Below are 11245 nucleotides of genomic sequence, written 5' to 3' on the forward strand. Positions count from 1 at the left end.
GTAAATGACTTGGTCCTCTTCTGATTCTTCAACCCTGTCCCAAGCATTCAGAGCTGCTAAACGGCATAGAGCCAAGGTATGATCACCCTGCTGGAGTGATTGACTGCCTGTCCTTGCAATGTTTAGGATATAAGTTCTGAAGTCTACCCTACTGTTTTCTTATGATTTCATCTTTGGAGGAGGACAGGGCTCAGCCTACTTTGATTTCACCAGTACAACAAGCAGCTTGAGTGGACTTTAACACTTGACAGGCCTCAGTTGTTCAAATCCTTCTTTCTTTGACACACAATCTTTAATTATAAATATTTCCAATTAGTCAGATAATCTGGGTGATAAAATGTAATTTAGTCTCAACCTGGCATTTTATTTTCACTTGTTAAAAAGCAAATAAAATCTTTGACCTACCCCAATATTCTCTTAAGTTCATAGCCAGCCTGGTCTACATAGTGAGTTCAGGCCAAGTCGATGTAGTGAGATCCTGTCTCAAAACAAATAAAAGCCCTTCCTTGGGATATGTAAAAACAATAGAAATGTTTAATGGCTATTGGAGTTAATGAAGGGCATAGTATTTATCTGTATATTGTTGACTTGAATTTTCTCAGGATATAAATGGTCTGTTTCATCGTTCTCTGCTTAGTGGCTTCGTTAGAAACAATACCTTGTGGAAAGTAAAACACTTATATACCAAGAATCGCATTTTCTGTATTTAGAAGTTGAAATCTATTTAATCTCTGTATAAGAGCAATCAGAAACGTGTTGAAGTGAAATTGATTGGAGGCAGTCAGAGTCTCAGCAACAAGAAAATTTTTTACCCCTCTCCCCAACTTGAATTCAGGCTTCAGTTAGGCTGATAGAAGCATCCTGAAAATTTTTCTAGAGCTTCAGTCACCCTCTACTGATGATAACAAATTTCATCTTATTTTATTTTTTAAAACATTTATTTATTTATTAATTATGTATGCAATATTCTGTCTGTGTGTATGTCTGCAGGCCAGAAGAGGGCACCAGACCACATGTGAGCCACCATGTGGTTGCCGGGGAATTGAACTCAGGACCTTTGGAAGAGCAGGCAATGCTCTTAACCACTGAGCCATCTCTCCAGCCCCAAATTTTATTTTTAAAGAGATCACTTGGTTGTTGTTTGGTTGGTTGGGTAGTTGATTGCATGGTTGGTTGTTGTTGGTTAATTGGTTGTTGGTTGTTGATGGTTGATTGGGTGGTGGTTGGGGGGGGTTGGGTGGATTGAATGATTGGCTATTGTTGTTGGTGGCTTTGGCTTTAAAGGATTCCATTTAGTAAGCAGTATTTTTTAAAAAAAATTTATGTTGTATAAATGATTACTTAACTGGGATTGTAATGGAACTTTGTTATGAAAGCTTGGCCTTAGCCTAGGCTTGTCCCCAACTAGCTCTTAAAACTTAACCATCTATATTCATTTACGTTCTGCCACATGGCTCGTTACCTCTCCTCACTACCGTATGCCCTACTTCCTCTGTACCTGCTTAGCGAATCCCTCACCTCAGACCCTTCCCACAGTTGTCTATCTCTGCCCTGAAGTCCTGCCTGTTTTCTCCTGCCTAGTTATTGGCTGTGCAGCTCTTTATTAAACCAGTCAGGAGGTGCCTGGGGCAGGTGAGGAAGGACAGAGACACGTCTTCGCACAGTTTGTTCTCTAGGGATGGGAATGTACAAAGACCTTGTCACTTTACAATCATTGCGTTGACTCTGTGTCCCGTTGCAATCTGGTGACCATCCGCACTCCCTGACTTCCCAGTGACCACCAGTCAGACCCATCCCAAGATAGCTGCTGGTTCTTGTATTTTGTAATATTCCAAAGTTTGAAAGACACATGGCTGTTTTCTGCAGCAGACCTGTTCCAGGGAACTCTGGAAGAATGAAGTCCTCTGGAAATGAATTCCCTGTCTGGTACAGATGGCGTTCAGCTGCAAGGGTTCACCCGTCCTTCAGGAAATAGAGTTTTCCTTCCAACCCCATTACTTCCCCGATGCTCACATTATGGTCACTGCAGGTGCATCTCCGTGCGGGCTGTTATTTTCTCCCCCTCTCCTAAGTGGTGTGTGTAGCCGCAGACCAGTACATCCTGCACACATTGTAGAAAGCTTTGCTGCCTCCCTCTGGATGGGACTGAATTCACAGGAGCCTTCAGGAGCTGTGGGTGCCTAAGTGAGACAGCGAGAGTTGAGTCGTGCTCTTAAATATAAACTACAGATTGGACTTTGAAGAATGAAAATGAAAAAAAATAACAATATATTTTTTTTTATCAAATTTGCCACTAAAATTAACTTCACCCATTTTTACTTTTTAAATACGTTTGTAAAAGTTTCTGAATTGCCTCTGTGTCTCCCGTCATGTCTCTCTCTACTACACAGTTCTGTCCTCAGATGATGGAAAATGAATCTTTTGTCCCAGATTTCATTCCCCCAATATTCTTCCATCTAAACTGCACAGGGTTGCTGTTACTACTTGCCCGATTGGAACCTGGGGCCTGGCCTCTAGCACCGTGAATGTCATGGCAACGTCCTACCTGATACCACTCAGAAAAAAAAAAATTGAGTTTCCCAGCAGGAATGAGACCATTGCCCTTACGGTAGAATGTTGTATTCGACATTGAAGGAATAACTTGAACATTGGGATGTCTAAAAACCCTCATGGGCCTTGAGCTGTCAGCATTAACAAGGAGCGCCATGTATGAAATGCATGTTCATGAAGAAAACCTGTTGTTGTCTTGTAAACTGTTACATTTTCACTACTTTGACAAATAACACTATAATATGTATGACTATCAGAATAAGGAAGAAACAGACTTGACTGGCTGAATTTTATGACTGCTGGAAATGTAATTGACATATAATCCACATTAAAGCCATGGCATGTTACACTTGCTTTACAGTTATTTCAAGATATATATTAAAGGCAGGAAGCTGAGATCCTAGTGGAAGTTACGTTCTAAGAACATGTAATTTAGAACATACCATATGTGTACAGCATATCCAAAGCTCTTTTAATAAATAATGTCTTTAAGAAACATTCTAGTTTGAGCTTGAACCCTGAAAATTCTTGAAATGACATATTTTAAATTTCAAACCAGCAGCTGTAATATTATACAATTTGCATAAATGTGGTGCCTAAGCAATAAAATATTTGACCATCTCAGAACTATTCTCTGATAAACCACCAATTTTATCTTAATTTTTAGGAAACCAAAATTCAGGCCATAGAGAAGGATCCAAGGAAAGTCTATCACTTCTCTATAGTCAACACTGTGGCTGGGCGAGCCGTGACTCATGTCTTTGCTGCGGACAGCCTAGAAGACCTTCAGGAATGGATGGGCGCCTTCCGGCAGCATTTCTTTGATCTCAGTAAGCAGATATTCATGTTTTCTAGTGTGTTCACGAGGCTTGGGGGGCTGGACAATAGTGGTCCAGATATTAAAATGAGTTTTTGTGCCAGGGATGTTTTCCCCCCGAAAACCTTGGTCATGTACCACAAACCTTTTTCAGATAATGATCATCTATCCTGAGATCATAATGTTCAAAAGAGTATCATTTTTAGTCACCAGCTAACTGCAGATCTTTCGTGATGGCGTTCCTTGCTTCATCCAGAGACGAGTTTTAGCCCCGTGAAGGTCCTTTTCCATCTCAGTAGCACAGTCCAGTGCGGTGCCTAAAGTACGTGAGAGTCTCGGGGTTCACTCCCTGTTCATGGGAGTCTTGCTCACAGGGAGATTCTTGGCCTAAATGATAAACCAAGCAGCCTGCATGTTATCTGTGATCTTACTTTGACAATGGAGTCTGTTGACCGTGGCTGCTTCTGATCCATGTAAGCCTCCTGTTGGAGCCAGGCAGTCTTCCACGTCTACAGAATGCTACAGATCTGTGCCATAGAGTGATTTCTGGACGGCTGTAAAGAGGGGACACCTGCTGTCATCTAGCAGTTCCCAGGCCTGCTCTGCTGTGCAGGTGCGGGGGGCAGGGGAGATCGGGAAGGAGACAAACAGGCCATGAGTGTGAATATAGCTCGGGGGCTCCAGGGCCCTGCATGCTTCTCTTCAGGTCCTCAGGAGGTAAGTTGCTTGGCTTTACTCTCATGATGAGAAAAGTGAGACCCAGAGAAGCCTGTGGTTGCGGCATTGAATTGGGGGAGCCCTTCAAGGCATCTTCCTTAAGCACCATCCTGAGGGCACGTCGTAAAGGCCTAAGCTCTCCTCCGGGTCTGCGGCCGTCCTGAGTATCTTCCTCTGAAGTCACTGCAGACCGTGTGTGCATGCGTGACTTCGGTAACGGCGTATATTCTGAGTAAAATTTCAGTTCTTTAGCCTAATTCAAGAGTGGAAAACTAAGACCGAGCTAATCAGGATTCATGAAGAAGCGGTGATGGATGTCGATGTGCTTAGCCCAGACTAGCCATGGTATGGAGGTGAGGGGCAAAGGGGATAGAATTGCTGTTTTAGTATTTCGAGAGTTTAAAAAAGAGGCATGACCCTTGTTCTACATAGTCAGTAGCTAGGAATGGTAGACCAAAGAGGGAATGTTTAAACAGACAGGGTTTTTTTTCCCCAAACATTTACTATAAATACTGAGTTACAGGAACAGCTCAGCACAATAGATCGTTGTACTAGAGACCATGAGTAGTGTGATGGAGACAGCCAGGCCGCCAGCAGGTAGCGACACTCACCATCCGGCCTGACAACCACAGTTCCGTTCCTAGGATCCCCGTGGTAGGACAGAACCAACTCCTCCAGGCTGTCTCCTGACCCCCACAGAGGCCACGGCATGCACATGCTTACATACACGTGTGTGCCTGCACATATGTGTGTCCATGCGCATGCTTACACACACATTGAATATGTGTCATTGGTAACATAGCATTGTGGGAAACCCCCTTCTCTCTAGAGCAGGTTATGTGAACACAGTGCATCCTGCCTGATATTTACCCCGTGTTAACACAGCGGCTATCATGTATTTTTACGTACAGACTTAGTCATGGCAGAATGCTTCCGGTGTGAAACCACCTCTGACATCAGGAGCACGTGGGGTGGGACAGGGCTGTGTGCCCATCTTCAGCGTGGCTAGTGCTGTTTCTTGTATAGCTATGAACCACTTCATCTTCAGTTCCCTGTGCAGAAATCATGCTGCATCTAAGAACGTGGAAAGAGAAATGCTGGTCCATTTCAAATGAATCATTATTTTTCATTAAATACAATGTTTCTCCCACTGCCACAAAGAAGAAAAAAATTAGTCTTATATATTTATCTAGAAAGGAAGGAAGTGTGTAAGAGTTCAGCTCCAGCTTCTGGATTCCGACTCTGGGGAGGAACCTTTGCAACCCTGTCCTGTGTGTGTGTGTGGGGGGGGCGTCTGTTTCCTGTTGGTTTGCTGTGTGGTAATCGGCATCATAGTAAACCCCCCCCCCTGAAGGCTTTCCATGTGTCTTAACTAGTTATGGTAATGGATTCAAAATGTAGGCGTTTATCACAATGTGCCATGACAAGAGAATGAATATGTAATTAAGTAAACCTGAAATGCCATTAACATTTTCAGCCATGGAAAACTGTCATGTTGGACGGATTGAATATCCATGTTGAGACTATTTGAAAAAGGAAAAGAAATAAAAATCACCCGTAGAAGGCATACAGTGTGTCTTTCCTACCTTTCTAGTGATGTGAGATACGGGGTTGTGAGCCCCGTGACTTCTGTGACATCAGTGGATGCTCACATGGTATGCAGGAATGCAAGTCAGAAAATATCAATCTTTTTTTTTTCCCACAGAGAAGAAAGTCTGAAAACCTAAAGGTTTTAAATAGCAAAGCAATGAAAATAAACATTGATAATGCCCACACTTTGGTATTTTAACTTAATAGTTGAGCTATTAAATAATTCTTAACTTCTTAACTAAAATTTCCAAATTAACGCTGTATGAGGACTTGAATTCTGTATTGCTTTTTCCGTCTAACTCCTGGATTGCAATGGGGTTTGTCTTTCAGATGTCTTGAATCCTGGATGTTTTCATCCAACACACAGAGCAGAAGTTGTGTGCACTTTGACAGTGAATACGATGTTTAATGTGGTTGCTGATGCTTGTGCGTGGTGTTGCACTAGCTGACGGCCTTGGGACTCTTACTCTCTCCCCAGAACTGTTTTTCTTAAGGAATCACTCATAAAGAATCAACTTTGGAAACTGTGGATTGTACCAGGTTTTTATGCAAGCTTCTTGAAAGCTGGACTTCATTGGTACATTTCCAACACCACTCACGCCTACTCACACACACACACACACACACACACACACACACACACGCACGCACACACGCACACACTGTGCTGACGATATTGGTGGAAAATGAAATACATGGCTTCACGTTTAGATTTCAAACTAGCCTAGTTCTTTCTTTCTCTTAGGCCAATGGAAGCATTGTTGTGAAGAACTTATGAAAATTGAGATTATGTCGCCACGGAAACCACCTTTGTTCCTGACAAAGGAGGCGACCTCCGTGTACCACGATATGAGTAAGTAGGGCTTGCCTCTTCTGAGCCGCAGGGCGACAGAACCAGCATTGTCCACACACCAGCCGCTTATTCTGTTGACATTAAAATGCTAAAATTTTCAGGGCACAATCAAATTGAATAATAAAAAAAAGACTATGATTGTAGACGGAGGAGCTCATGTTTAATAGATGAATTAATACAAAATTAATGAACGCATATTTTTCATAGTTCAAATGCTCACAATCAAGCAGAAAACTTCAGGCTTAAAAGAATAAAGTACTTAGCTTTATGAGGTTCAGAAAATGTGAACAAACAGATCTAAGATGTGGTCACGTTCAGTCGTTTTCTGGGTTTGTTCTTTGTTCGCTGTTTGTATTACTGATGAGGTCATATTAATGGGTGGAAGTGTTCATTCCCGATCAAAAACAACTATTTAGATCTAGTTCTTAAGAAATTTGTCTGTCTTAAATTTTTCTATTTCACTTCCAACACTTTGAATTGGTGTTTGATCCTGTAGGGTGGTCTACGGGGTGATTGCTGCATGCTTATCTGGACTGTAGTGTCCGTTTATCCCACTGCTAATGCCCTCGCAAGGGTGTGTGTGTGTGTGTGTGTGTGTGTGTGTGTGTGTGTATTTGCCATCTTAGGTTCCAAGTGGTGACTTTAAAATATCACATCACAGATTTAATCAGCAGACATTTATCTCAGTTTCTTTATTTTTCCCAAGGAAAATTTTACCCAGCATCCTTATCACCAAAATAATGTGAGGGTTTCCAATTTGCCCTGGGGCTTTGGTTTGGGGGGACAGGGATTGTCACGTTTTGCTTTGTCTTTGTCTCTGACCGTGAGCAGAGACTTCAGAGGTCTACAGATAAAACTGTTGACTCATCACCTCCCCCCCTCTTTATATAACAAACTTCCTAGTGGGCAAAATCAGGGTTATACAGAAAAGTTACTGTGTAATAAATATTTAAGCTAAAGAATTTAAGAAGTGCTTATATGTGTCCATCTGTGTTGTGTATGTAGGAACTTATGTATTTCTCATATACTGTGGGTGTTGTATATATATTTAGTGTATAGTGCAGTACATGACAGCCTTGTTTGGGGGCCCTCTTCACAAGGTTAGTTTTACATGTTTTTATTATTTATGCTCCCAAGCGTTTGATAGTCCTTGTAAGCAGCATGCTGATTTGGAAGATAATAATAACTTATTTGGATAAAGTACATGTGACTGTTGGATTTTTTTTCCCTATGAAGTTTCTTCTTAAAATTCTTCTAGGCATCGATTCACCTGTGAAACTTGAAAGTTTAACTGACATAATACAGAAAAAAATTGGAGAGACGAACGGACAGTTCCTCATTGGTCAGGATGAAGAATCCGCACCACCCCCGTGGGCCGCAGTCTTTGATGGCAACCACGAAATGGTCATCCAGAAGAAAGTGGTATCCCCCGCAGGCCACCCGGCCCCTGATGGGAAAAGGAAAAAGAGGCGAGCACCACTTCCTCCTACTGACCAGCCTCCCTTCAGCATAAAGACACAAGGTGGCACAGATGGACCCACGGACAGCAGGACCCAGGCCAGCATCTCTGCAGCCTCGCCTTCAGATCCCAAGCTGTCCTCACAAATGCATCCCTTCCAGAGACCAGTGGCTGCCCCTCGCAAACTTCCCCCTGCCAGGAAAAACAGTTCAGCTGATGGTGAGCACACAGACACAAAAACCAGTTTAGAAGACAAGCCAGTGCCGGCTCCAAGGCAGAAATCCATCAGAGACATTCTGGACCCTCGATCATGGCTGCAAACACAAGTATAGACAGTCTGTACTGTCTAAATCGAGCTGTAAAGCTCGGGTCAGAGGCATTATGCGTGTAATGTTATAAAATTGTATAGGTAAAGACCATAGCAATTTCCATAAACCATTAATAAGCTATTAGATACAGAAGGCACCTTTTAATAGAAAATTGAATTTCTTTTTTTACTTCTCATTTCCAGAATATAAATGATTCCCCCCACCCCCAGCAAAGGCGCAGTTTCTAGACAGTATCCTAATTGTTGGGAGGGCTAATTTATTCCTAAGTTAGTAGCAGGCGGTGAAGAAGCAGTAGGCAGGAGAAAGCACTGATGTTTCTTTTGGAGAAAGATTGTCTAGTAATGTAGAAAGTGCTAAAGACAAGCCATATTCTCATTGTGAGGATTTTAATACTTAATGGAATGTTTCAAAGGTTTTATTCAAACCACAAATTACCGAATCCACCCAGGAAAATTTCCCCTTGAGCTCTGGGATCCTCATCTGACGGTCCGCTGCCTCCTCTCTATTGTTTCACTTGGTGGTTTAGAGGCTTGACCTTTTAAATTCCTGGGATAAATTTTAGAATATTAAATTCTTTGTCTTTAAAGGGAATTTGTAATCTGCTCCTCGGCATCATTTCCGTGATGAGCCCTGAAATCCTGTTGACTCTGCAGCTCATCAGCGAGGCAGCGCACTTGTTAGTGAGGGAAGCGGATATGTGATGGCCCACTCGGCTCCCCTGGCTGTACGGTGATGATCCCCACTGTGCCCTCCAGAATTCGGGGAGGCAAGCAGCTCCCGTCTTAAATTTTCTTCAGTACTTATTTTAAAAAGCAGATGACAGATTCAAAATGTATCAGAAAAGTTGACCGTAGTCATTTTCAGAATTAATCCTTTTTTCAATCTTTTAATTAGATTTCCCTCTTTGAGTAAGGGTTGATGTCTGTTATTGATATTATTCATGAAAAGATATATTCAGTAATCACGTTGGCATCACTTCCATAGGAGGGAATTTCCATAGCTACTAATCATAGTGACCTAAACAGGATTATGAGTTGAATGGGGGATAAATAGCAAAAGGATGAATATCCTAAATGGACAAAAAAGAAAAAATCCACTTTTAATAATCACTTTTGGGGTTTTTTGTTTGTTTTTTTAAAGTAGCAACTATTTTATTTTTATTTGGAAAAAAAAATTCTCATCTGGAAAAAGGAGCCCCAAAACAAGTAGTAACCCAGAGTTCTACTCAGGAGGACCCTCCCAAGAAGGAGGATGAGCAGAAGCCGCCGCTCACCCAAACTCTCATGTCCTGGTCTCCCTAGCAACAAAGTGAGCATCTCCAGGCTCAGAACCTCATGGGCCACATTTTGGTTAATAAGATGTGCCACAAATTTTGAAGCGGTCAGACAAAGTTGCTTACCGTTCCTTCACATCCTTCCCAGAACTTAAGAATTAGTCTCTTGAGGATTAGTTCCCCACAATCTGAGAGTTTTGAGTTGATTACAGCCACCAAAGCTGCATAAACAGGAGTGAAGACTGGAGAAGCACTCCGCGCCTACAGGACCGACCTGGACAGCAGGCCTCTGCCTCTGTTTTCTTGAAGGAGTTCTTGGTCTTGGATAATCACACTTACATTGGAGATGTTGATCTTGTTCATGAGATCATTGACTGATCCCTTCAGGGCCTCCCAGCTCATCCTTTGATAGGCTAGGCTGTTTCCACCTGTGATCTCCAGCATCACCCTGAGTTTTGCGGGAGGAACAGACGCTCCCCTTCTTCAGGTGAGCAGCGAACCCCTCTCATCCTTCTTCTTGTGAAGGTTTTCTTGAGTAGAACTCTGGGTTAACGCTTTCTCTGGGCTCCTTTTTCCAAGAGCTGAGGATTTCCGGGACTAATCCAATCTGCATCTCTTTCTCTGCAATTTTCTTAGTCCCTACTTTTGACTCCACGCTATCATCATAAGAACACCCTCTTCTTGAACGCTCACAGACAAGCTGTAATCACAGTAATCTCTATTCGGGGCGACCTTGCTTGTTCTGTGTATCTGTCTTCTGGGGAGGAGTTCCGGGGGTGTGAACTGTGGCTCTCCCTTCTGTCGTGACCAGAGGAGTGTTTCATGGGTGCCGTACTTTTCATTTTTCTAGTGTCAGTTGACCGCACAAACTGGATTCTTCAAGTTGGTTCCAGTAACAAGTCCTCATGGTCTGAGTTCCTTGAGAGTTTTCTTTTTCTGTCTCCATGGACCACCTCTGCTGAATCCTCAGACCAAAGGGGCGATCCCATCCCAATGGATCCTCAGAATGCTGTGTCTTCGAAACCTCAGATTGGATGTCCAGTAACCCTCTTTGTAAACAAGAACAGCAAACAGTTTTAAAATGCCATCAGCGTTTCCATGCAAAACTTGTCAGGCCTCGGTCCTGAGGCTCTAGGGACCTCCCAAGCCATAACAGTCCCCGTGCACCATCAGGCTGTAGGAAGTAAACCTCAGCTAGAGCAGGACCAGAACCCCATCAGCGTGCAATGAACGCTGGACAGCAGAAGCATTCATGGAAACTTTCATCATTTTTAGTAGCGGAGGGGGTATTTTCTTGGTCTATTTTTTTTTTTTTTTGCTGTTGTTTTGCTTTGTGTTTTTCTCTATACTGTGCTGTGACTGCCAGATACAAATAAATACACTATTACTTGACCAGGACACCCAGGAACAGCGACTCATCAAGTCTCTCTCTGGGGTCGGTGATACCAGAGCAAACAGCCCCCTTGGTGAAGGTAGCATGCTGGGTAAAGACTCCTACCCCCATTTAAGCCAGTAAATTGATGTGGGTTTTGTTTTGTTCTTGTTTTTGTTTAACTGAAAGGTTCCCCAAAGTTTCGGTGGTGATTGGCCATTTCAGTAAATCCAACGCTTAAGTTATAGTATTGTTCAGAATGCCCTTTTCAAGTCCAAACTGCTT

At 42.7% G+C, this 11245-nt stretch overlaps 1 protein-coding gene across 1 annotated transcript in view; it reads left to right on the forward strand.

The window, feature by feature from the left end:
- The window catches only part of Rtkn2 (rhotekin 2), a 61168-nt gene extending 50299 nt beyond the window's left edge, over window positions 1–10869 (forward strand). Inside the window, exons 10-12 of the mRNA XM_005360147.3 lie at window positions 3218–3380; window positions 6420–6527; window positions 7786–10869. Coding sequence (XP_005360204.1) covers window positions 3218–3380; window positions 6420–6527; window positions 7786–8318 — 804 coding nt within the window. The 3' untranslated portion in view covers window positions 8319–10869. The remainder of the gene's footprint in view (window positions 1–3217; window positions 3381–6419; window positions 6528–7785) is intronic.
- Window positions 10870–11245: the final 376 nt, after the last annotated feature.

The sequence above is a fragment of the Microtus ochrogaster genome, linkage group LG2 (genome assembly GCF_000317375.1).
Source record: "Microtus ochrogaster isolate Prairie Vole_2 linkage group LG2, MicOch1.0, whole genome shotgun sequence".
NCBI classification, from domain to species: Eukaryota; Metazoa; Chordata; class Mammalia; order Rodentia; family Cricetidae; genus Microtus; species Microtus ochrogaster.